Source organism: Mustelus asterias, chromosome 10, assembly GCF_964213995.1.
Source record: "Mustelus asterias chromosome 10, sMusAst1.hap1.1, whole genome shotgun sequence".
Lineage (NCBI taxonomy): Eukaryota > Metazoa > Chordata > Chondrichthyes > Carcharhiniformes > Triakidae > Mustelus > Mustelus asterias.
This window is the reverse complement of record NC_135810.1, coordinates 124,591,133-124,618,016: the sequence shown is the minus strand read 5'-3', so window position 1 is coordinate 124,618,016 and position 26,884 is coordinate 124,591,133. Positions and strand designations below refer to the sequence as shown.

General features: G+C 48.1%; 2 protein-coding genes across 3 annotated transcripts in view; both read left to right on the top strand.

Moving 5' to 3' along the window:
- The window catches only part of nup98 (nucleoporin 98 and 96 precursor), a 101,109-nt gene extending 79,351 nt beyond the window's left edge, over positions 1-21,758 (top strand). For both annotated transcript variants that reach the window (XM_078222676.1, XM_078222675.1), the window contains 10 exons: positions 861-1,090; positions 2,757-3,026; positions 4,674-4,831; positions 5,595-5,735; positions 6,729-6,880; positions 7,145-7,366; positions 9,180-9,421; positions 10,264-10,418; positions 13,554-13,665; positions 18,674-21,758. In XM_078222676.1, the coding sequence (XP_078078802.1) occupies positions 861-1,090; positions 2,757-3,026; positions 4,674-4,831; positions 5,595-5,735; positions 6,729-6,880; positions 7,145-7,366; positions 9,180-9,421; positions 10,264-10,418; positions 13,554-13,665; positions 18,674-18,888 (1,897 nt within the window). In that variant the 3' untranslated portion in view covers positions 18,889-21,758. The remainder of the gene's footprint in view (positions 1-860; positions 1,091-2,756; positions 3,027-4,673; positions 4,832-5,594; positions 5,736-6,728; positions 6,881-7,144; positions 7,367-9,179; positions 9,422-10,263; positions 10,419-13,553; positions 13,666-18,673) is intronic.
- The window catches only part of LOC144499965 (interleukin-1 receptor type 2-like), a 1,647,203-nt gene that overhangs the window by 1,108,095 nt on the left and 512,224 nt on the right, over positions 1-26,884 (top strand). The gene's annotated exons all lie outside the window — the stretch shown is intronic.

The following is a 26,884-nucleotide window of genomic DNA, read 5'->3' as shown; positions in this document are numbered from 1 at the left end:
TCAAGTCTTTAAGGTACAAACAATGTGAGTGGAGAGAGCATCAAGACAGGCTAAAGAGATGTGTTCACATTCCAAAGATGTGCGGGTTAGGTTGATTGGCCAGGTTAAAAATTGTCCCTGAGATGCGTAGTTAGAGGGATTAGCGGGTAAATATGTGGGGGTAGGGCCTGGGTGGGATTGTGGTCGGTGCAGACTCGATGGGCCGAATGGCCTCCTTCTGCACTGTAGGGTTTCTATGTTTCTATGTATTGTCTCCAGACAGGACAGCCAGTGAGACTCTGCAGGTCCAGGCAAGCTGTGGGGATTACAAATAGTGTGACATGAACCCAATATCCCAGTTGAGGCCGTCCTCATGTGTGCGGAACTTGGCTATCAGTTTCTGCTCAGCAGCTCTGCACCGTCATGTGTCGTGAAGGCTGCCTTGGAGAACGCTTATCATACTTGATTGAAATCAAGTATGATTACCTGTAAAGACTCGCATTCCAACCAGTATTTTGTAAATTGAGTTTGTGTCTTTATATGCCCTGTTTGTGAACAGAACTCCCACTCACCTGATGAAGGGGCAGCGCTCCGAAAGCTAGTGGCTTTTGCTACCAAATAAACCTGTTGGACTTTAACCTGGTGTTGTGAGACTTCTTACTGTGCCCACCCCAGTCCAATGCCAGCATCTTCACATCTCAATATTTTACACCAAGATCCAGTTGTGGATTGGCTGGTCAGGGTGCCAAGGATTGCGTGAGGAGCCTGTGGAATTGGATACAGAATTTCGGGAAAGAAGGCAAGGTAGGGTAGGAATATATTACAGTGAGTAAACAATTTCTGGCCTGACTTTGAATTGTCTGTGTGTTTGGACTATACAGCATTTCAGAGCTTCCATTCAAGGTGCACGTGGAGAAGGTAATGCTGAAGGAAGAGCGAGCAAGGCGAGGTGTGTCCCTGTACACGGAGCAGCTGGAGATTGCTCTGCGACACAGCCGTCTGGGGACTGAGGATGACTTGCCCTTTGTTGAACCTGAGCAGGGTGTAGGAGCTTTGCACGAATATGCAACTTGGATCCAAGAGACTGAAGACAGGAGTGAGGAGACAGAAGGTAATTGAAGAGTGGAATCACACCTCCATTTTAAAATTCTCATCCTTGTTTTCGAATCCCTCCGTGGCCTCATTCCTCCCTTTCTCTGTAATCCCCTCCATGCCCCACAACCCTCCTGAGATCTCTGCGCTCCTGTGATTCCAGTCTCCTGCCCATCCCAATTTTAACTGGTCTACCATTGGTGGAAGTCAAAGCTCTGGAACTCTCTCCCTAAACTTCTCCACCCCTCTACATCCATCTCTCTCTCTCTCTCTCTCTCTCTTTCCTCCTTTAAGACACTATCTCTTTGACCATGTTTTTTGTAACCTGGCTCCTGTGAAGTGGTCTTGGACATTTCATTAAACGTGTTATATGAATATAAGTTCTCATTCTGTGCTCTTTTGTTGCACGATTCACCAAGCGGTGGGAAAAAATATTTGCTGCTCTCTCATCCTCAATCTTCCTTTAAGAAAGGTTTTAAGGAGTGCCTATCTCTTTGACCAAGGATTTGGGCACTTGTCCTAATCATTACCTCCTACGGCAGGGTGGGAATGGTAAATCAGGGCTTTTGGAACTGCTGTATAATAAAACCTAGTAAGAAGCCTCGCGACACCAGGTTAAAGTCCAACAGGTTTATTTGGCACTAGCTTTCGGAATCTTCAAGCTCCTTCATCAGGTGAGTGAGGATTGTGTTCACAAACAGGGCATATACAGACACAAACTCAATTTACAAGGTAATGGTTGGAATGCGAGTCTTTACAGGTAATCAAGTCTTAAAGGTACAGACAGTGAGAGTGGAGAGAGGGCCAAGCACAGGTTAAAGAGGTGTGTATTGTCTCGAGCCAGGACAGTTAGTGAGATTTTGCCACGTTCCGCACACATGAGGATGGCCTCAACCGGGATCTTGGGTTCATGTCACACTATCTGAACCCCCACGACTTGCCTGGGCTTGCAAAATCTCACTAACTGTCCTGGCTGGAGACAATACACATCTCTTTAACCTGTGCTTAACCCTCTCTCCACTCACACTGTACCTTTAAGACTTGATTACCTGTAAAGACTCGCATTCCAACCATTACCTTGTAAATTGAGTTTGTGTCTGTATATGACCTGTTTGAGGACACCAGTCCTCACTCACCTGAAGAAGGGGCTAGTGTCAAATAAACCTGTTGGACTTTAACCTGGTGCTGTGAGACTTCTTACTGTGCCCACCCCAGTCTAACGCCGTCATCTCCACATCATGATAAACCCTAACCACCCCTGCCGCACTGCTCTGTCTCAAACCCATCAATTTGTATAAAAATGGTCAACTGGTACAATGGGTTACTCTCTGAACTCTGGATCAGAAATTGAGAGTTTACAATCTCATCATTAGCAACAATGACCACTATTGTTCAAAACGCCCAGTCCCTTCACTAATGTCCTTGTTAGAAAGGAAATTTGTTTTCTGCCCTTTCCAAGTCCTATCCCCACACACCTTTATTAAACTTTGATAAGAGGACTGGAAAATGTGCTGAGCTACCCAGCATTTGGGAACAGGCTAAGCTTAATCTTTAATTTGAAGTCCCAGTCACGGTTTCTATGAAATAAGCTCTGGTTTGTTCTGGTGTTTTAATTCTAGCCAGGGTAGGTCTTTGAGCCCCTTTCAGTTTTCTCTCTTCATTAAACAAGTGTGACTGTGTTCCAGGTATTGTGAGGAGTTGGTTGTTGGCGTGGACTCTGTGCGAGGCCATCTGGGGTGACCTGAAGGAACTGGATGCGAGCTTTTCACAGCCCAGCCCATACGTCCAGCAGTTAGAGCGCCGCAGGGCGTTCTCCCGCTGGCTGTCTCACATTGCGGAGGATAGGATCGAGGAGGAGGTGGCAGTCTCTCATCACAAGAGTCACGTGGATGCTGTCTTCAGCTACCTGACTGGGAAGAGGATCAGCGAGGCATGCAAGCTCGCACAGCAGTCAGGTAAAAACACATCCACTGCTTTGCCAGCGCATTCCAGCTGTTCCTGACATTTCTGTACCTCTTGTTTGTGGTGATGAATTGAGGTTGACAATTTGACCCCCAACTTTGCTGATTTCCAGAGTCAAGGAGGCAAGATCTTGTAGCCCCTCATTGCCTGTTCCACCATTCATGGCTGGTCTGGAATCTTAACTCCATATCCCCGCCATTGCCCCATATCCCCATAATAATTTTTGTTAACAAAATTCTAACAATGGGTTTAAATTTAACAATTGATTTAGCATCAATTGTCATTTGTGGAAGAGAGCTCCAAGCCACACTCCCCTTTGTGTGTGGAAGAGTTCCTTAGTTTCACTCCTGTAAGGTCTAGCTCTATGGATGACTTCACATTAATCCACACTGAAATCCCCCCCCCCCGCTTCCCCTTTTCTACATTCTACCTCTGTCCCATTTCTCACCTCCCCTCCCCAACAGCTCCATCAGTCACAGCTTCTCTGCCGTTTGGCCATTCACACCCTTTATTCTCTCTGTGGACAGCCATTAGCAGCCTTTCCCCTGGTTTCTGTGGCTCTGACTCATCTTTCATTCCCTCCCCCTGCAGTATAAATATCTCCCACTTTCTGTGCCTTTTAGCTTTGACAAAGGGTCGTCTGGACTCGAAACGTCAGCTCTTTTCTCTCCTTACAGATGCTGCCAGACCCGCTGAGATTTTCCAGCTCTTTTGGTTGCCCAATCACTTAATCATTTTATAATGTTCTGCTTCCATCTATACTGCTTACAATGCAGCCTATCAATACATTTGAATATGTGGCCTTCTATCCCATTATTAATACGGTGACCAGCTGTGAACCCAACATGGATCCTTGACGAAGGGTCATCCAGACTCAAAACGTTGGCTCTATTCTCTCTCCACAGAGGCTGTCAGACCTACTGAGATTTTCCAGCATTTTTCTGTTTTTGTTTCAGATTCCAGCATCAGCAGTAATTTGCGTTTATCTGTGGATCCTTCTGGTGTGCTATGAATCACATCCATTATTCTGTCTCCTGCCACTGAGCCAATCACTGACCCTGAACAATAACTTGCTACAACTCTAGGAGCTTTAGCTTCAGCCAACAGTCTCTTGTGAGGGACTTTACTGAAATGCTTCCTGAAAGTTCCTATAACTAACCTCCATCAACATGTCAAAGCTTTAGCCGCCTCTTCAAAGATTCAACACAGTTCATCGGACAGGTTCATCCTTTACCAATCCGGGCTGGCTCTTTCTCATCAGCTCAGCATTTCATCCCAACCTTAGTTATAGACTCCAATATCTTCCTGACAACAGACTAACTTGCCGACAATTCCCCTTCTCGCTTTTCCTCTCTCGCTTTACTTCAGTGGAGTGATGTGTACGGTTTTCCAGTCTAAGGAGGCAGTTCCTGTGTTGAGAGATGGTTAGAAGACTAGTTAGGGTACCAGCAATGTTCTTCCCTACTTGTTGCGGTGATGTGGCTGATTCTTAACCATCACGTGAAATGGGCCAGCAGCTCATTGGGCGGATTGAGGGGGTGTGGGTGAGAGGGTGGGTCCAGGGGAGTGTCAGCGCATGGGCCAGTTGGGGAAGAGGGTGATGTGTGTCTGAGTGCTGACATGCTGTTTGTGTGATACAGGGGATCACAGGCTGGCCTTGCTGCTGGCTCAGGCTGCTGGGGGCCACCAGGTCCGAGAGCTCCTCAGCATGCAGCTGGCTGACTGGAACCAGCTGTTTGCCGACCCCTTCATCCAGGAGGAGAGGCTGAAGATCTTTGCCCTGCTGGCTGGAAAACCAGTAAGTATTCTCTCCGTTACCCTTCCAGACATAGCATTACTCTCTTTGGGAAAGGTTTTGTGGATTTTAAAGAGGAAATTACGAAGTATTCTGTAACTTGATTTTGTGTCTCTGTGCACTGTTTGAGAGCACATTTCCACTCCATCTGACGAAGGGGCAGCGCTCCGAAAGCTTATGGTATTTGCTACCAAATAAACCTGTTGGACTTTAACCTGGTGTTGTGAGACTTCTTACTGTGTTCACCCCAGTCCAATGCCGGCATCTCCACATCTGGAGGGAGCGGCAGGGTTCCCCGGGGGGAGGGGAGGGGAGAGCGGCAGGGTTCCCTGGGGGGGGGAAGAGCGGCAGGGTTCCCTGGGGGGGGGAAGAGCGGCAGGGTTCCCTGGGGGGGGAGAGCGGCAGGGTTCCCCGGGGGGAGGGGAGAGCGGCAGGGTTCCCCGGGGGGGGGGGGAGGGGAGAGCGGCAGGGTTTGCAGGAGGGTTGAATGGGAGGGGGTGTAGGGAAGGTGATAGAGTGAAGGGGGTGAATGCAATACAATGGGTCTAGGTGGTGATGGATTGCCTACACAGAGTGGAGTCAGCTATGGGTGAGGTTCAGACTTAGGTTGACCAATCTTCTCTCCCCCCCTGCTTAGTGAAAAATAGCCTGCCTGCTGTAGGGGCTGTCCAGACGTTGAACTATTGGAGAGTGTATGGGGGACACTGCATCAGAGTCTGTGCATTCAGCATCAAACATTCACATTGCTATTTGTGTTTTTGTTTAGGTGTGGCAGTCATCAGAGGGTTACGTTAACATCTGCTCACAGCTGGATTGGAAGCGCTGCCTGGCTGTCCATCTCTGGTACATGCTGCCACCCAGAGCCTCCATTGCTGACGCTCTCAACATGTACAGTGAAGCTTTCCAGGTATCAGAGTATCTGCTCAAAGAATCAATTCATCTTTCTGTTTCTGTAATGATGAGTTTAATGATTCTGGTTCAATACTCTGGCCACTGCTGTGCGATGAACTATTGTCTGTGCGTAACTCTGAGCTCAAGGTAGTTGTTTCCCTTGGTGCAATTGGCTGTGTGCCACACAGCATTTAGGGGCTAAGCAAGAACTTGCATTTATTTATCCCCTTCTGTATCTTTGACTTCAGGACAGCACAATCTGCTCTCGAGCCAGAAATACTGACTGAAATGCAATTTCAGTTGCAAAGGTGGAAACATGGCAGCGAGATCCCATCATGGTGATATGAACGTGCTGTGTGACAATGACAGATGAGCTTTTATTTTTGAGTGTAGCTGGTTGTAGACAAAGTATTGGTCCGGGATGTTGGCTTAATGTCTCTCTTGAAAGACAGCATGTCCACCAGTTCAGTGCTCCCTCTGTACCACTGGATTCTGTGCTGTCCCTGACAATGGGATTTAACACTCAGCCTTCTGACTGGGAGGCTACAGAGCTGTACTCTGATAAATGACCACAATGGCTGTATATTCACTCTCTACAGTTGTCCATTGGGGTATTGGACAGTTTTGCTTCCGCATGTTCCTTGAAGAAAGGAAGGAAGGTGGCACAGCTGCCTCACAGCGCCTAGCACAGCTGCCTCACAGCGCCTAGCACAGCTGCCTCACAGCGCCAGGGACCCGGGTTCAATTCCAGCCTCGGGTGCACATTCTCCGTGTCTGCGTGGGTTTCCTCCCACACTCCAAAGATGTGCGGGTTGGGATGATTGGCTGTGCCTCTTGGTGTCAGGGAGATTAGCAGGGTAAATACGTGGGGTTACGGGGATAGGGTCTGGGTGGGATTGTGGTCGGTGCAGACTCGATGGGCCGAATGGCTGCTTTCTGCACTGTGGGGATTCTCTGATTGTGAGAAATGAGCAATTTCTGTCAACTAAAGTTCTGGCTGAATTTACAGGGCAGTGAACAAGTCCAGAGGTACGCACGCTATCCACTACCTCCCTACCTGGAAGATACTAATATTGACTTGATTGAAGTTCCTGAGAGTGAAGAGGAAGGTGCCCACCATCAGGACATCTGTTACCATTTACTGAAACTCTACAGCGACAGGTACAGAAGGCCTCCATAGGCAGAGTATTATATCCTCCAATCAGTGGCTGTCCAAACTGAGTGTATTATGTTCTCAGTCTCTGAGGTTTATCAGTGTGAGCTCTGTTGGATTTAATTTGAATTCTCCCCTCTGAGGATAGACCTGGCTCACTGCCACTTTGTGTCTGTAGCTGAGCTGCCGACAGGGTCTGCCTGACCTGCTGTGTCTGTACTGTGTACTCATTCCCATTCCTTCCCTGGTTCACTCTTGTTGCCTCTTCACAGACACTATGAGCTGCACCTGCTGCTGAACCCAAGGACTGTGAGCGCAGACCATTTGGATTACCGGCTAAGCTGGCACCTATGGATGGTGCTGCAGGCAATGAACTACACTCACCTGTCCGAAAAGCACCAGGCTACGGTGCACACCAGCTTCGCTGCTCAACTCGAGGCAGCCGGCCTCTGGGAATGGGCAGTCTTCGTCTTGCTGCACATTCCCAATTCTCAGTAAGTTTACTCCTAAAGCACAACTTCAGATATATTGGGATCCGCCCCTCCTGCCTCCAGTCGCTCTGTTAGTGTTCGTTTATTCAGGGTGTTGGATAGTTGACGGAACTGTGTGCAGATTTTAGAGCCTTGTTATGGATCTGACACAACCCACAGTAGACGCACAATAATAGCATAATTGGACATTCCCCACTCCTCATAACTAGAGGTACCGGGGCGATTCTCAGAACAGAGAGGAGGAATCAAAACTTCCAATTATGAAGGATTTGCATAGAGCAAATTGAGAAACATCCTTGTCATTGGGGCAGCACAGTGGTTAGCGCTGCTGCCTCACAGTGCCAGGGACCCGGGGCAGCACGGTGGCACAGTGGTTAGCGCTGCTGCCTCACAGTGCCAGGGACCCGGGCACGGTGACACAGTGGTTAGCACTGCTGCCTCACAGCGCCAGGGACCCGGGGCAGCACGGTGGCACAGTGGTTAGCGCTGCTGCCTCACAGTGCCAGGGACCCGGGGCAGCACGGTGGCACAGTGGTTAGCGCTGCTGCCTCACAGTGCCAGGGACCCGGGGCAGCACGGTGGCACAGTGGTTAGCGCTGCTGCCTCACAGTGCCAGGGACCCGGGCACGGTGGCACAGTGGTTAGCGCTGCTGCCTCACAGTGCCAGGGACCCGGGCACGGTGGCACAGTGGTTAGCACTGCTGCCTCACAGCGCCAGGGACCCGGGCACGGTGACACAGTGGTTAGCACTGCTGCCTCACAGCGCCAGGGACCCGGGTTCGATTCCCGGCTTGGGTCACTGTCTGTGTGGAGTTTACACGTTCTCCCCGTGTCTGCGTGGGTTTCCTCCGGGTGCTCCGGTTTCTCCCCCTCGCTCCAAAGATGTACGGGTTAGGTTGATTGGCCATACTAAATTGCCCCATAGTGTCAAGAGTGTAGCAGGGTAAATACGTGGGGTTATATGGCTAGGGTGGGATTGTTGTCGGTGCAGGCTCGATGGGTCAAATGGCCTCCTCCTGCATTGTCGGGATTCTAGGATTAGGGCATCAGTAATGGGGTCATCATGCTAAACTAGAGGACAATTGTCAGCAGAAATTTCTGTTGGTGAAGGATTGTTGAGTATTGAATGTCTCATCACTGAATGCTTGTGGCAAAAATCATTAACTTTTAAGGAAAATTTGGATAAATGGTTAAAGCAAAGATGCAGCAATATGGAAGAGAACTGGGCTGTGAGCAGGCGTGGGATTCATTAGGGATTGATACAGGGCTATGGGGAGAGCGGGGCAGTGGGATTAGTTTGGGGATTGATACAGGGTTAAGAGGAGAGAGTGCGATGAGGATTGACACGGTTATAAGGAGAGCGGGACTATTGATGGTTCTAGCAGAGATCCATCAGGTACAAATGGGCTGAATGGCCTCCTTGTGGGTGTAAACTTTGCCCAGTCTACAGTTCTATCAAAAGTTGTAAGTATCTAATGACTTGATGTAAGGGTGCTGGGTGCACAGCTCCTATCTATAGAATATCAATTGTCCTTCTGATTCCCTCTAACTCCCAACAGCCCACTCTGAAATGAGTAGCACGGCACAAGCCAGGTTATAAACTCGGGCATTATGGAAGCTTATTAAGAGAATATTTAATGAGCAGTATGTTGTTTGGAATAGTGGGACAGGAAGCATGACAAGAGGACAGTATTTTAGTGGTGTCAATCACAGGCTTTCCACATGCTAATGTATATCCCGAGGGCAGGTTGGAGAGTGTTGAAGGCTTCATACTGTATCAGTGCGACAGTTTAAACAAGCTGCCCTCTTCCCATAGGCAGCGAGTGAATGCAGTGCGGGAGCAGCTGAACAGGCACTGCACCCTGGAGGAGACGGCGGAGCAGAAGGCAAAGGAATTGTTCCTGCAGGAGAAGCTCGGTATCCCTCCAGAGTGGATCCACGACGCCAAGAGCCTGAGGGCTCACCAATGCGGCAATATCCACAAGGAAGCACTTCACCTGATCGAGGCAGGGCACTGGAACAGGTGTCACCAGCTGGTGGTCAGGCATCTGGCATCAGGTAACGGGAAATGTAGCTCACGCCAATCGCGGTAACTAGGAAACACGGCAAGACTAGAAACAATGACTTATGTTTATAAAGCACTGTCGACATAAAGCATCTCAGCGTTTCAAAGGAGCAATTCTCAAACAAACTTGCCACACAAGATATTCAAGACAGGGCACCTGAAGCTTGGTCAGAGAGGTGGAGAGGTTTAGAGAGGGAATTTCTGAGCTTGGGGCCCAGGCAGTGGATACAGGACCAGAATTGGAGGAGCTTGGATATCTCGAGGGTTAGGGCTTGCAGACATTGAGAGGAGCTGCACAGGGATTTAGAAATAAGGATAAAGGTATTCCTTTACTGGGGGTGAGTACTTCAAGCACAGGTGCTAGCTGAGCAGGATTAGGTGAGAGTTGGGGCACAGGCGGTGGAGTTTTTGATGAGTGCAAGCTTGGAGAGGTGGGGAGCTGGGAGGGTGGCTCTGAGTCAGCTTTGGAGATGGTAACGGCATGGATTCAACAGCAGCTGAGGCAGTGGCTGGAATTGGATAACGTTAGAGATAGAAGTAGGCAGACCAACTGCTATATCTGCTTCTTGAAAATATTCAATGTTTTGGCCTCAACTACTTTCTGTAGTAGTGAATTCCACAAGCTGATCACTCTCTGGGTGAAGAAATTTCTCCTCATCTCAGTCCTGTTACCTACACTTAGAGTGCGGCCCCTTCCCACGTGTCTCAGACCACATTGTACCGACAAGCTGAGCACTGAACAAACCTGACCTGGTGTAAGCAGTGGAATATGAAACAGAATAGCTCTGAGTACACCTCCCCTCTCTCACTGTGTTTATAACCTCCTCCTCCTCAGATGCCATCATCAATGAGAATTACAGCTACCTGAAACACTTCTTGGGAAAGCTGGCCTCTCCAGAGTGCACCTTGCAGATACAGGACTGGGAGACAGCTGGAGCAGTCTTCTACGACTACATTCGAGTCATGGAAACGGTGCGGGGAATTGACGAGGTATGTGGGGTGGATGTGAGGTGCAGTATCTCTCGTTCTGAAGAATAACAGGGAACAATGATCAGGATAGATATGTATCACACTCAACAGCAAGGCATAGGATTCTCTTTTCACATACCCTTGCTGGCTGTTGTTAATGAGCCCATCTGCTTTTGAACAAGTAGTTTATTTGTGTGCAGCAAGATTCTATCAATGAGATGGGTCCTCGTTTTATTCTTGGTGATGGATGGCACAGTGGTTAGCACTGCTGCCTCACAGCGCCAGGGACCCAGGTTCAATTCCAGCCTCGGGTCACTGTCTGTGTGGAGTTTGCACGTTCTCCTCGTGTCTGCGTGGGTTTCCTCCGGGAGCTCCGGTTTCCTCCCACAGTCCAAAAGAGGTGATGGTTAGGTGGATTGAGCATACTAAATTCTCTGTGTACCCGAACAGGCACCGGAGTGTGGCGACTCGGGGATTTTCGCAGTAACTTCATTGCAGTGTTAATGTAAGCCTACTTGTGACACTAATAAATGAACTTAAACTTTAAACTTAAGATAGGGTCAGGGGGGTGAATGGTCAAGATCAAAGGTGAACTCTCACAGGACTTGGGAGCAGGAGTGGGCCGTACCGCCCTTTGAGTCTTCACTGATATTCAATCTCAAATCCTCTTTGCCATCTGCCCCATTACCCTCGATTCTCTTACTTAGCAATAATCTTTCTAATGTATTCAACAACCCAGCCGCCACTGCTCTAAGAGAATTCCAACAGACTAAACCCTCTGGGAGAGACTAATTCTCCATCTCCTCTTCAACTGTCCCCTCGTTCTAGTCTCCACAGGTTTAAACATTTTTTTTATTCATTCATGGGACGTGGGTGTCGCCGGCTGGACCAATATTTGTTGTCGATCCCTAACTGCCCTTGAACTGAGTGTCTCGCTCGGCCATTTCAGAGAGTGGTTAAGAATCAACCACATTGCTGTGGGTTTGGGGTCACGTGTAGGCCAGACCAGGTAAGGACGGCAGATTTCCTTCCCGAAAGGACATTAGTGAACCAGATGGGTTTTTACAGCAATCGATAATGGTTTCATGGTCGTCAGTAGATTAATTCCAGATATTTTTTATTGAATTCAAATTTCACCATCTGCCGTGACAGGATTTGAACCCGGGTCCCCAGAACATTACCCCGGGTCTCTGGATTACTAGTCCAGTGACATCCTCCTGGTATCCACCCTCACAAGTCCCCTCAGAATCTTCTATGTTTCAATAGCCTCACCTCTGATTCTCCAATGAGTAAAGGCAACACCCTGTTCAGCCTCTCGTCATAAGATCAGTAAGAAGTCTCACAACACCAGGTTAAAGTCCAACAGGTTTATTTGGTAGCACGAGCTTTCGGAGCGCTGCTCCTTCATCATTCCACTCACCTGATGAAGGAGCAGTGCTCCACAAGCTCGTGCTACCAGATAAACCTGCTGGACTTTAACCTGGTGCTGTGAGACTTCTTACTGTGCTTACCCCAGTCCAACGCCAGCATCTCCACTTCATAAGATCAGTCCTCCATCCCAGGAATATATCCATCCCAACAAGTCCTCACTATGGTATGCTTGCCTTTATAGGACGGGGTATAGAGTATAAAAGCTGGAGTCTGATGATGCAGCTGTATAGAACGCTGGTTAGGCCGCATTTGGAGTACTGCGTCCAGTTCTGGTCGCCGCACTACCAGAAGGACGTGGAGGCATTGGAGAGAGTGCAGAGAAGGTTTACCAGGATGTTGCCTGGTATGGAGGGTCTTAGCTATGAGGAGAGATTGGGTAGACTGGGGTTGTTCTCCTTGGAAAGACGGAGAATGAGGGGAGATCTAATAGAGGTATACAAGATTATGAAGGGTATAGATAGGGTGAACAGTGGGAAGCTTTTTCCCAGGTCGGAGGTGACGATCACGAGGGGTCACGGGCTCAAGCTGAGAGGGGCGAAGTATAACTCAGACATCAGAGGGACGTTTTTTACACAGAGGGTGGTGGGGGCCTGGAATGCGCTGCCAAGTAGGGTGGTGGAGGCAGGCACGCTGACATCGTTTAAGACTTACCTGGATAGTCACATGAGCAGCCTGGGAATGGAGGGATACAAACGATTGGTCTAGTTGGACCAAGGAGCGGCACAGGCTTGGAGAGCCGAAGGGCCTGTTTCCTGTGCTGTACTGTTCTTTGTTCTTTGTTCTTTGTTTGTTCTTTAATATTGCATCTGAAAGATTCAGCATCTCTGACACTGCAGCACTGGTAAAACGGAGATGTCAGAGTTTGTGGAAAGTGGCCTACAGGACAGTGAGGAGATGTTAACAGTTAATGAATAGAATGAAAAGGAAGGCTGGCATTTTTTATAGGACCTTCTATGACCCTGTCACACCCCAATCCACTACCCAGCCAGTGAAGCACTCGAGGTGTAGTTACTGTTGTAGGAAACGTGGGCCGCCAATTTGTACACAGCTAGCTCTCTCTAACAGCAATGGTATAATGTCCCCAGGGTTTCTATATCAGCTGATACTATCCTGCGACTTAACACTTCATTATTGTGTTTTGTTTCTTTTTGGAGGGCAGGATGAGGCTTGATTCTGATGTTACTTGTAGTTGAATTCTGTGCTTGAACAAATTCCAGTTCACAGTGGTACTGGAGGGTGATCTCACACCAGTCCAGCAATGTGAAATTTATCTCTGCACAAACAATTCTGGGTGCACTGGCAAAACTCTGGAGTTCTCGCCATCCGGTGGTAGGAAGCGGTACAGCAGCATTTCAATTTACCGCACAGACCCCACTGGCTCACTAGACCAGCACAGCCCCTCTCATTGTCAATGTAGTACGAGCAAGGTGAATTGTTAGTGTGTGAGACCGTTGACATCACTGAGTCACAGGGGAGGTGGTGGGAGAGACGCGTCATTGCTGCAATGATCCAAAGTCACCCATACTCTGTAGGGTGTATCAGGCTGTGACTACCATTTTCTGATTTGGAGCCCCTTTGTGCTGCCTTCTCACCATCCTCCCTAATCCAGAAAGGATTCTCACTGATGAAGTCCACCAGAAAGGCCACTGAAATGGGGGTTTGTTTCCTCGGCAGCGAGATGGAAGCTATGTGTATGGCGGAGAGTTAACTGCCTGTGTTCTGTAGGTGGAGAATCCGACGTATGAGCTGGAGAGAATCCACACCGAGGTGATGTCCCTGTGCAGCCGGATAGAACTGATCGAGTGTCTCTCGGCCAAAGATCGACTGGCTCAATCTGGTATCACTTTTAAAGCTTTTGTTCTTCTCTCTCTCCTTTTTGTCCTTGATTGGGAATTTAGAAATTGGAAATAATACATTGCCTTTCACAATAACCAGTGAAAGTACTTTTGGAATGTAGCCTGTCTCAATGTATAACATGTAGCAGCCAAGGTGCCGAGGAATCCAGGTGTCCTCGTGCATGGGTGTTATATATTTTACTTGTTGTAGGATAACTTTAAGAGCTCATCACGTGATTTATGGTGATATTATTATGGTGTTACGGAGGTGCTGCTTTTAGAACAAAGAAAATTACAGCACAGGAACAGGCCCTTCGGCCCTCCAAGCCTGCACTGACCATGCTGCCCGACTGAACTAAACCCCCCTCCCGGCACCATACCCCTCCATTCCCATCCTATCCATGTATTTGTCAAGACGCCCCTTAAAAGTCACCGTCGTATCTGCTTCCACTACCTCCCCCGGCAGCGAGTTCCAGGCACCCACCATCCCCTGTGTAAAAAAACAACTTGCCTCGTACATCTCTTTTAAACCTTGCCCCTCGCACCTTAAACCTGTGCCCCCTAGTAATTGACTCTTCCACCCTGGGAAAAAGCTTCTGACTATCCACTCTGTCCATGCCTCTCATAATCTTGTCGACTTCTATCAGGTCGCCCCTCAACCTCCGTCGCTCCAGTGAGAACAAACCAAGTTTCTCCAACCTCCTTAGTTTCAGTTTCTCTCTGTACAGGCAAAAGCTCCTGAATAAATCTGTTGTCAGTTTGGATCTCCGTGTGCAAACCACATCTTCAATTCATTTCAACTTTATTGTCAGTATATAATATATAAATACAACAAAAAGTGAGCTTGCAGTCTCCCAAGCTACAAAGAAAAAAGCAAATGCCAGTAGTCATTATAAAACAGTGCTAATAGTCATTAAGTATACATGCATGTTGCACAATGCCCATCGCCTGGGAAGATGTTAAAGGATGGAGTTCAGCTGGGTGACAGCTCTGGGGAAGAAGCTGTTTCTGAACCTGATCGTATGGGCTCGAATGCATCTGTAGCGCCTCCCAAATGGCAGGGGGCAAACGGTCTGTGACTGGGATGGGTGGGATCTCTGGTGATGCTGAGGGATCTCCGCAGACAGTGTTGGTGATAAATGTCCTGGGTGGCTGCTTGCTGGGTGCCGATGTATTGGGCAGTTTTGACTCCCTGCTGCAGAGCTTTCTGGTCAGAAATGGAGCGACTGCCGTATCGCACCGTGATGCAGTTCAACAAAATGCTGTCTATTGTGCACCGGTAGAAGTTTGAGAGAAGCTGGGGAGAGAGGTTGGCTGTGTCGCCTCTTCAGGAAGTATAGGCGCTGCAAAGCCGCCTTCACTAGAGAGGAGAAGTTGAGGGACCAGGGGAGGTTCTCCGTGATGTGAACATCCAGGAATTTGAAGCTGTGGACCCTTTTTCCACCTCTATCCCATTGATATAAATGAGAGTGTGTGCTGTCTCTGGACTTCCGGAATCCACAATGAGTTCCTTGGTGTTGAGGGCCAGGTTGTTTCCAGCGCTCCCCATCACCAGATGTTGGACCTCTTCCCTGTAGGCTGACTCGTTATTAGTGATCAGACCTACCACCGTCGTGTCGTCCGTGAACTTGATGATATTGGTGTCACGGACAGGCACACAGTCATAGGTGAAGAGGGAGTAGAGAACAGGAAATCCACAACCTCTAATAGAGTTAGGAGATTACAAAATGAAAATCAGTAATGAGTTGAGATTCTGTTTCGTCAAGAACATCGAGAAAAGATCTTCCGGTTTGAAAAAAGCATTGTCCTTGCGCTTCGGGCATTAGGAGGCTGAGGAAAATCAATGACAAGATTAGAATGCAGATGAGAGAAGACCAAATAAAGAAAAAAGTGGAGGGGGGGGAATTGTGTTTCTTACCTGAAAAATAAATAGTGTGGGACTGTAAGCTGTAAGGTCCTGCATGTGTTGCAATGTGTAACAGCAGAGCGGGAGACTCACTACGCAGTTCAAAATGGATGGAAGCTCTCTGTGTGGTTTCAAAAGAAGAGTATTTTTCCGATCAGAGTGAGATCCTAGGCAGTGTCTGGCATATTTAAAAAGAAGGGATACTTAACTGTACGGCTGAGGTGGTTTGATTTAAAATATATATCAAGGCAACAGTCTCCAGGGTTAAAAAACGGAGAACTGGAAAGACAGTTTAAAAAATAGATACTGAGCAGTCTCGATTCGCTGGTGCCTGCGAGAGAAATGAGGGGCCAATGAGGATCCATGGGCCCTTTCAATGAAGAAAATGTATCATGTGCTTGCATGTAGAAGCATTTCCAGTATTTTGTACAAGCGAATAAGAAGGCAGACAAGCTGCTTGTACCAGCTTTTCTCCGTACAATAGAAAGTAAAACCTTCAGTTGGCTCAGGAGCTTGGTTCAAAGCTGGGAAACGAAACATGTAGTGACTTGCTACAGATCCTCGAGTATTACTATTCAAAGTCGTTGATCATCACGGAACTGTTCAGCTTCCATCGAAGGAATCCAATGGAAAGTGAAAGCATTGCTCAGTTTGTGGTAACCTTAAAAAGGCTGGCACAACATTGAGAGTTTGAGTCATTAGAAGATGCTCTTCGAGATCGTCTAGTTTGTGGTCTCCAAAATGAGGCTATCCAAAGAAGCTTGCTTATTGAACGTGCTATGACTTTAAAGACAGGTGTAGAAATCCACGATTACCCTCAACACCGGTGCCCCACAAGGCTGTGTTCTCAGCCCCCTACTATACTCCTGATACACCTATGACTGTGCGGCCAAATTCCTCTCCAACTCGATTTCCAAGTTTACTGATACCACTGTAGTGGGTCGGATCTCAAACAATGACGAGACAGAGTACAGGAATGAGATAGAGAATCTGGTGAACTGGTGCAGCAACAATAATCTCTCCCTCAATGTCAGCAAAATGAAAAAGATAATCATCGACTTCAGGAAGTGTAGTGGAGAACATGCCCCTGTCTACATCAATGGGATGAAGTGGAAATGGTCGAGGGCTTCACGTTTCTAGGTATCCAGAGCATCAACAACCTGTCCTGGTCCCTCCTTGCTGATACTATAGTTAAGAAAGCCCACCAATGCCTCTACTTTCTCAGGAAGCTAAGGAAATTCAGCATGTCCGCTGTGACTCTCACCAACTTTTACAGATGCACCATAGAAAGCATTCTTTCTGGTTGTATCACAACTTGGTATGGGCTCCTGCTCTGCCCAAGGCCACAAGAAACTGCACAGGGTCGTGAATGAAGCCCAGTCCATCACGCAAACCAGCTCCCACCCATTGACACTATCTACACTTCCAGCTGCCTCAGAAAAGCAGCCAGCATAATCAAGGACCCCACGCACCCGGACATTCTCTCTTCCACCAACTTCCATTGGGAAAAAGGACAAAACCCTTGAGGTCACGCACCAACCGATTTCAAGAACAGCTTCTTCCCTGCTGCCATCAGATTTTTGAATGGACTTGCCTTGTATTCAGTTGATCTTTCTCTACACCCGAGCTGTGACTGTAACACTACATTCTGCACTCTCTCCTTCCTGTGGACGGTATGTTTTCTCTATAGTGTGCTAGAAAGAATACTTTTCACTGTATACTAATATATATGACAATAAATCAAATCAAAATCGCAGTGCCAATGGAACTGGCTGTAAAGATGCCTCATAATCTGGTGCAGGGATTGGAATCCAGAAGTTGGGAACTGCCATAAGAAGTCAACCAGCATGTGACAGATGTGCCTAAATGGGCCATTCAGCAAGTGAATACTGGAGCAAGGATAGTCATTGAAGAATTGTGGCAAAATGGGTGATGTTGCAAAAGCTTGTTGGGCTGGACCAGCCTCTGAATATTCTTCCCAGGTAAAGAAGAATCCAGGTACCTTCAAGAAGAAGTTGCATTCTACAAAAATAATTTACAACATGGAAGAAAAGACTGTCCAAAATGTGATGAAGCACTTCCACTGAACATCTTATCCACACAGTGAACCACATAGATTCTGGGTGATTCCAAAATTAAGTGAACAACCTATTAGGATGGAGGTTGATACTGATGCTGCTGTATCGTTAAGTCCTGAGACTGCAGACCAACAAATGGTGGGGCCTGACGGGCAAGGCAGATGAACTCGGCGTGGAGGGGTACATGGAACTGGGATATTATAGCAATTACTGAAACATGGCTAAGACAGGGGCAGGACTGGCAGCTCAGAGAGAGGGGGAGTTGCACTTTTGATTCGGAAAAATATCACAGCAATACTGAGAAGGGGTATATCCACCCACTGAGTCTATATGGGTAGAACTGAGAAATAAGGGAGAGATCACTTTGATAGGGCTGTACCACAGGGCCCCAAATAGTCAGCGGGAAATCTGTTGATCAGATGCTTGATTCGCCTTAATCACTTTGATTAGATTGTCCCTCATTATCTATACTAGGAGCTACAAGCTACATCAGTGCGTTCTGTTGGAGCAGAGTGTCATCTGGTTTATGTACAGTGCCTACAGCACTACTGGATTCAGTTGGGTGGGAGTGGAGGCCAGGATCAGTGCAGCAGTTGGATTTGTACTGAAGCAGGTCTCTGTATTCTCTGGAGAAGGGGAACAATCTCTTTTCTCTACAAGTCTCTGAACCTTGGGACTAGCTTAGTGGTTTAAAAAAAAGGGCGGCATAGACAAGTTGGTCTGAAAGGTCTGTTTACATGCTGTAAACCTCTGACTCTCTATGACTTGGGGATGGAGCAGTTTCACTACCTTGCTCTGTTTTGCCTGCTCTGAATTTCTAATTGCATAAGTCCCCTGCCACCTCCCAAACCATCCTCCAAAATCCCATTGAGTAATGCTGCATTCCTGCTGTGTTTTCAGATCAATATTGATGCTGTGGGCAAGACTGGGAGGGAGATATCTCTGAGTATTGTTAACGGTGTGTTGAGTGGCAGTGGAGTTGCTGCTGTTTCTGACTTGTTTCTCTCTCTCTCTCTCTCTCCTCAGACATGGCGAAGCAGATCGCTAACATGCTGCGTACTGTGCTCGGACTACAGCACAGTGCCGAATCACCCGGGGACAGGGCCCCCAGTCTCCAGCATGTTCCTCTACGCTTGCTCGCCCCTTACATCCGCAAACTGCCCATGCCTGAAGACTACGCTCTGGAGGAGCTGCGCAGCCTGACTCAGACCTATCTGCGGGAGCTGGTTGTCAGCCCATAGCCCCCTGTCCTGCTGAGGGCTGAGAGAACAGAACTAGCCCTTTCCGCCTGTACACTTCCCCCTTTGAGCTGAAGTTCCTCTGACAAAGCTGCAATGCTCCTGCGAGTCTTCACTGGCCATTGTTAAATAGAGGAATCATTCAAAGACCTTTTTTAAACATCGAGAGGCGGCTTCTTGAGCAAGGACTGTATCCCGGAATGTTACCAAGTGCCACGTGGCTCGCATGTTGGTGGGACTTTCTCGCTTTTTATTTACTTCTGTTCTAAGTTAAGTCATTATCCAAGTCTTGCAGTGTTGATGAAGGATCAGCAGTAGTGCCTGCAACTTGTCAATACCGGGAGCTAGTTTGCTTAAAACCATCTGGCTAAATAATTTGTCGCTTTGAGAGGGATCAGACTGACAATAAACATTGTTTTTTTAAATTGTGTTTAGTGCAGCTGCACGATCTGCCTGTTAATAACACATTGGAGTGAGGTGGAGGATTCCCCTGTGCTGGACCATATCTGTCACTAGGTGATGCCAGTGAGCAGTGCAGCAATCCCACCCCCAGAGAGCGAGGAAATGGGGAAGGAAATGTGCTGTGGAGTTTGGTTTAGTCACAAGACATGCAAGACATCAGAGAAACAGTTTAGATTTGCTTGTTTAAAGCTTCAGCAACTCCCTTCTCATCCCATTCCCCCACCCCCACCCTGTGCAGAATTTCCCAATCCTTCAGGAATGTGTGGATCTGTGCATTAACTGTTGCCTAGGGAGCTATTCTTTGGTGTTTCTGCATTGGCTGGACTGCCGTAGTTTGTCTTGTGCAGTGGGGCCAATATTTCATTTGTAATGCTGTTGGTATGTGCTGACTCTGGTCCCTCTGATCTTCCCCTCCCTCTGGCAATGGTAAAGGAACTGTCCCGTCCTCCTGACGACCTCCACTGCCTCTGAGCACAAACGGTGGGGTGTTCAGGAGCTTTCTTCCTGTTTGTAACTTTCCCCAGATCGCTTGTAAATCCAGCCTTGCTCCCCTCTGCTCCGATGCTATCAGAATGCAACAAGTTTGTATAAACCCCCCCCCCCCCCCCCACCCCCTCCGGGAAAGGGGAGGGTGTTGAAGTTTAAGGGAGCTGGGAAGGGTTCTCAAGTTGGCCTGAGTGGAATTGGTCACACAGCAATGTGAGGAGAGGGGAGATTGTTCCACACAGCACTCCGGTTACACCCACGCCATTTACAGTCCAATGTGTCCTGGAGGCTTCAGAGACCCACGTTCTGAGCAATGAAGGTTAAACGGACTGCGAGCTGGGATAATGCCTACACAACCACCTGTAATATCTCTCTCCGGCCAGTGGATGGTATTAACAGACTCTCTCCCGAAACCAGCAGCTGGAGAGAATCCTGGAATGTTGCATTATTCATCATTCATTGTCCTTGTGGAGCCTCTTAACTCAAACCTAACCAATTAATCTGTTTAAAAATGGAATTTTAGACAATGAAAGTAACCAAGGAGGACTCGGTGATACCTCCACACTCAGCCAGCTGCCTCCTGTCCTGATGCCCCTCTCACTGATCTACATTCAGCGGTGACCCATACAGGGTGCAATGCCGTTGGCCTTTAGCCCTGCAGGGATGAATGGGCAGGGACAATCCACTGGACTGCCTGCTCCTCGTCACTCCCTGGTGATGTGTTGCATCCTTACTTCCTGATTGAGTGAGACCTCAGCAAGTTGGAGCTGCCTGAAGTCAGTGTTAATTAATCCGACCCTTAATGGCAATGTCCGAATATTAAAACCAAATCAAGTACTTTAAATTAAAATAAAATCCTCTGGTAGCAACCCCTTGTCAACTGTTTGTTAAAGGTTATGTGGGCAGTCACCCCTCAGGATCTCCTAAGGCTTTCAATGGGGAAGACTGAGAAATTTTTCGATCCATCCACCTCCCTCCAGTATAAATACTGCAGGAAGCCACAGCAGCCAGATCCATGTTTTAGCCGGGACACTAAGGCTGGAGTAGTGTCTGAAAGGAGGACTATTACCTGAAGAGAGAATGTGTCCATGAATAAATGGTAAGAGTGGCATGTCCGAGAGGGAGAGTGCGCGGTATTAGTAACACCACAGTACCAGGGTAAAGGGGGAAATTATCAAGGCTACATTCTTGGGCACAGCAATATGATTTCTGAAACAGCTCAGGAATTTTCTTCCCCCTCCCCACTCTGGAATTGACGCTTGGTGAGGCTTCCTAGTTTGGATTGCTGATCAGACAGATTTCCCACTCCAGCTTTGCTGTTGAACTGTTTGGGTCCAGCTTCAGTTTTTGGGGAGGGAAGATGGCTGGGGTGAGAGATCCGGTATTTGGGCGCCTCCTTGTGAACTGTCCAGGTAGTTGGGGTGAAATTTGGTTCCATGGATGTGTAGCCCAGATACCTTGTACCCCAGCCCAGCTCTGAGCAGGACCCAGGAGGCAGCGTGTAAAGATCAATTCATTTAATTGACAGCGATTGTTTCCCTTGATCTCAGTGAGGTCGGTGTCTGTGTGTCCGTGAGCGTTACTCTTCAATCAGTAGAATACCGGTCTCAGTATCACAATATCCCGCAATGCTTTATAACAGTACTTCTGCTATCGTATTGCGAATGAGCATTTTCACCCCCCTTTCTGCCTCTGGGTATCCTCGGCTCCTGCTCTTGCGGTGGGGGGTGGAGGGGTGGGGGGTGGTGTGTGTCTTGCAGGCGGTGTGATTTAAAAACAGATGCATTGAAAAGTTTTTTTTAATTAAAACAAAATTGCAAATAAAGTAAATTCTCATAGATTGTTAAGAGTATTCTTTTTAACTGTTTTGTGTGGGGAGAGGGAACATGCAATATTTTTTAATAAATGTGCGAATTTCAATGATTGTTGGGAGCATTGTATTTGTGTGTGTTTTCTTTCACGGGATGTGGGCTTCGCTGGCTGGGCTAGAATTTAGTGCTCATCTCTCATTGACCTTGCAAAGGCGGTGGTGGGCTGCCGCCTTCCTGAATCGCTGCTGTCCATGTGGTGTAGGTACACCCACCATGCTGTTAGGGAGGGAGTTCCAGGATTTTGACCCAGCGACAGTGAAGGAACGGCGGTATAGTTTTGAGTTGGTGTGGTGAGGAACTTGCAGGCAGTGCTATTCCCATGGGTCTCCTGCCCCTTGTCCTTCCAGTTGGTGGTGGTTGTGGGTTTGGAAGGTGCTGTCTAAGGAAACATGGTTAGTTGCTGCAGTGCGTCTTGTAGATGGTACATGCAGCTGGCACTGAGCGTCAGTGGTGGAGGGAGTAGTTGTTGAAAGTGGAGGATTAGGTGCCAATCAAGTGGGCTGCTTTGTCCTAGATAGTGTCAAGCTTCTTAAGTGTTGGGACTGCTTCCCTACGGGAGCACAAGTCTTCAGGAATATTGTCAGACCCCATTGTTTTTTGCAGTACCAGTGCCTTCATCCATTTCTTGATATCAAGTGGAGTGAATCAAATTGGTTGAAAGCTAGTATCTGTGATACTGGAGCCCTCGGGAGCAGGCTGAGATGTTGGAGCTGCACTCATCCAGCCAAGTGGACAACATTCCACCACACTTGTGTTTCGTAAATGGTGAGCAGGCTATAGGGAATCAAGGGATGAGTTTTTCACCCCAGAATTCCTAGCAATAACTCGGTCACTTATTTTAGGTTGCAGGGTGTCTGATCAGTTCCTCTATTAGCTCATGTGAGTAAGTATATGGCACACATGAGCTAATAGAGGAACTGATCCAGACACCCTGCAACCTAAAATAAGTGACCAAGTCCACCAATGCAGATTCTATGGATTTCTCAATAACACACATGTTAATCTCCACTCAAAACCCACCCTAAACATTGCTTCCTCTTGGCTGGCTTCAACCAGGCTACACCTCGTGAGTTTCAGTCTCTTCTTCCGACGTTCCTTTTTCCTGGATCTCTGCGTACATTCAGGATTAAACTTCCAAGCACGCTGCCAGATATTCAGCTGTGTCGAGCAGAATACCACTGCTCCGTAGTAAGCAGTCACCAATCTTCAGCCACTTCCTTCTCTCAAGCTCACTTTGCTCCAAGTCTGCTCCCTTTGGTTGTCTCTCTCTAATTTTGAGTTCCTGTCTCTGCTCTTTTTTAACTTAACAGGACTTGTTCAGATTCACGTCCTTGTCCCTTAACTTGAGCTATCTACTCGGGCCTGTTTCCCATTTTCAAGTTTGGGACCATTGATGTTATCATAGAAACCCTACAGTGCAGAAAGAGGCCATTTGGCCCATCGAGTCTGCACCGACCACAATCCCACCCAGGCCCTACCCTCCTATCCCTACATATTTACCCGCTAATCCCTCTAACTTGCGCATCTCGGGACACTAAGGGGCAGTTTTAGCATGGCCAATCAACCTAACCCGCACATCTTTTGGACTGTGGGAGGAAACCAGAGCACCCGGAGGAAACCCACGCAGACACGAGGAGAATGTGCAAACTCCACACAGACTGACCCAAACCGGGAAGCGAACCCAGGTCCCTGGAGCTGTGAAGCAGCCGTGCTAACCACTGTGCTACCGTGCCACCCATGTTATGTGGGACCTTTCCGCATTCCCCCTCCTGTGTCCTGCCCCTTGGGACACCATCTATCTATTGCACTTCTCTTCTGCACAGGCAGTCGAGCCATTTCCTGCCTGAAGACGTGAAAATCAACAGCCTGCAAGTGTGGCCATTCTCTGGCTGGAATGTGTGCACAAACTCTGAGCCCCCCCACCCCCGGGGGCTGGGGTTTTCAGCCTCCAAAAACCAATTGAAGGGCAGATTGTCTCAATTCAATTAAAATCCAGAATTGAAAGTTTGTCTCTGTAATGGTGACTGTGAAACTATCACTGATTGTTATGGAAAGCCATCTGGCATGCTGGAACCGTGAAACCAAAACAAAATGGTGGAAAATCTCAGCAAGTCTGACAGCATCTGTGGAGAGAGAATAGAGCCAATGCTTTTAGTCAGGATTAGCATCTGTGGAGAGAGAACAGAGCTATCAGACCTGCTGAGATGTTCCAGCATTTTCTGTTTTTGTTGAAAAAGGTGGTGGAATTACATTTCTGGTTAATGGGGAAATTAACACAATAATGAGGAAGGCACGGTGACACAGTGGTTATCACTGCTGCCTCACAGCGCCAGGGACCCGAAGTGGCACAGTGGTTAGCGCTGCTGCCTCACAGTGCCAGGGACCCGGAGAGGCACGGTGGCACAGTGGTTAGCGCTGCTGCCTCACAGCGCCAGGGACCCGGTTCAATTCCAGCCTTGGGTCACAATCTGTGTGGAGTTTGCACGTTCTCCCCATGTCTGCGTGGGTTTCCTCCGGGTGCTCTGGTTTCCTCCCACAGTCTAATGATTTGCAGGTTGGGTTGTTTATCCATGCTAAATGTGTCCCATGCTTAGTGTCCCAAGATATATAGGGCAGGGGGGTTAGCAGGGTAAATACGTGGGGTTACGGGGATAGGGCCTGGGTAAGAGTTGGTGCAGACTCGATGGGCTGCATCTGCACTGTAGGGATTCTATTCTATAGATATTAGCTCGGATGATGTGGAATCTGTATGGGTAGAGCTGAGAAGCGCACACCAAGGGGCAAAAAACATCATTGGGGGTTGCGTGTGAACCATCAAATTGTAGTGGTGATGTTGGGAATGGCATTAAACAGGAAATTAGATGTGATAAAGGAATGAACATTTGTAATTGGGTGGCACGGTGGCACAGTGGTCAGCGCTGCTGCCTCACAGCGCCAGGGACCCGGGTTCGATTCCAGCCTCAGGTTACTGTCTGTGAGAAGTTTGCACATTCTCCCCGTGTCTGCGTGGGTTTCCTCCGAGTGCTCCGGTTTTCTCCCACAGCCCAAAGATATGCAGGTTAGGTTGATTGGCCATGCTAAATTTCCCCTCGGCGTCAGGGGGACTAATAGAGTAAAGGGTTGCGGGGATGGGACCTAGGTGACATTGTGGTCGGTGCAGACTTGATGGGCTGAATGGCCTTCGGCACTGTAGGATTCTATGGAATTATGGGTGACTTTAATCGCATCTAGAGTGGACAGATCAAGTTAGTAACAAGACCACAGAGGAGGAGTTCCTGGAGTGAGTATGGGATAGTTTTCTGGACCAATACATTGAGGAACCAACTGGCCATCCTAGACTGGGTATTGTGTAATGAGAAGGGAATAATTGTCCATCTCGTTGTGTGAGACCCCTTGGGGATGAGTGACCATAATATAGAATTCTTCACCAAGATGGAGAGTGACGTAGTTGATGCTGAGACGCGGGTCCTGAATCTAAACAAATGAAACTATGATGGTGAGAGGCACGAGTTGGCTATGATGGATTGGGGAACATTAGTTAAAGGGATGGCGGTGGATAGGCAATGTTCAAGGAGCGCATGGGTGAAGTGCAACAAATGATATAGATATAGCTCTTGGGGTGAAGGGGATCAGAGGGTTGGGAGGGGCGGGGGGAGGTGGGAACAGGTTATTGAGTTGGACGATCAGCCATGATCATGATGAATGGCGGAACAGGCTCAAAGGGCCGAATGGCCTCCTCCTGCTCCTACTTTTATTTTTCTACGGCACCCACATTAGAAAGAATCTAAAGTTGTTTGACTGGAAGCCAGCGGATATGCAGGTCAGGGGGGAAATTATTCATCACTGCTGAATTGAATAGAACATAGCAGCTCTTATGCGCCCACTGAGATCTCATAAACAGCAATGAGATAAATGACCAGGTAATCTGCTTCGAGGTGTTGTTTAAGTGATAAACATTGGCCTGGACATAGAGAGAATTTAGTTCCTCGTACACTTGGTGTCAAAGGATCTTTACCACCAGACAGACTCTGCATTACTTTAACAGCCGAAGGATAGACTCTCTGGAAAAGGAAATCATTCAGCCCCTTGAGCCTGTTCTGATATTGGGGTCCTCATTTACCCACTTCTCATTCTTGTCCGTTACCCAACGATCTATCAATCTCAGTCTTCAAAGCTCCAATTGTCTCCCCGATTGTGTGAGAGGTTCCAGATTCCCACTCCCTTTTGTGTGAGGAAATCTTAGAATCTTAGAAATGCTTCCTGACATCACCTCCCCCCCGCCCCCCCCCCCCCGTCCCCCCCCCCCCCCCCCCCCCCCCCTGCCCCGAACAGGCCTGGCTCTAATTTTGAGATTCCCCCAACCAGAGGAAATAGTATATCTCTGACCCTATTGAATCCTTTAATCCTGTTAAATATTTCACTTTGATTAGTGCTCAATCTTCTAAAATCGAGGCACTTCCTCAAATTGTAGTCCTTTCCGCCCCTATGCCAGTTAGGAAAAGCAATCTCGGATTTCCAGTTTGATTTGTGATAGGTTCTGATGTAATCCAGTGTCTGTGATGAAAGGTCATTGATCTGAAATGTTGACCCTGTTTCTCTGTCTGAGGACGCTGCCAGACCTGTTGAATATTTCCAGCATTTTCTAGTTTTATTTCCGATTTCTAACATGCAGTATTTTGTTTTTTGCACTGTTGGAGTCACAGAGCAATACAGCACGGAACCAGGCCCTTCGGCCCAGCTAGTCCATGCTGACCATGGTGCCTTCTCAGCTAGTCCCAATTGCCTGCGTTTGGCCCATATCCTTTCTCATCCACGTACTTATCCAAATGCTTTTTAAATGTCACTATTCAACTTGTCTCAACCACTTTCTCGGCAGCTCATTCCATATCCGCACTACCCTCTGCATGAAGAAGTTGCCTCTCGGGTCCTTTTTAAATCTTTCCCCTCTTGCCTTAAACCTATGCCCTCTAGTTTTCAATTCCCCTTCCCTGAGAAAAAGACGACGTGTGTTCATCCTATCAACGCCCCTCATGATTTTACGCACCTCAATAAGGTCACTGCTCGTTATCCTACCTTCCAAGGAATAAAGTCCTGGCCTGGCCAACATCTCCCTATAACTCAGGCCCCACTCTCTCCAGTTTATCAATGCCTTTCCTATAACAGGGTGACCAAAACTGTCC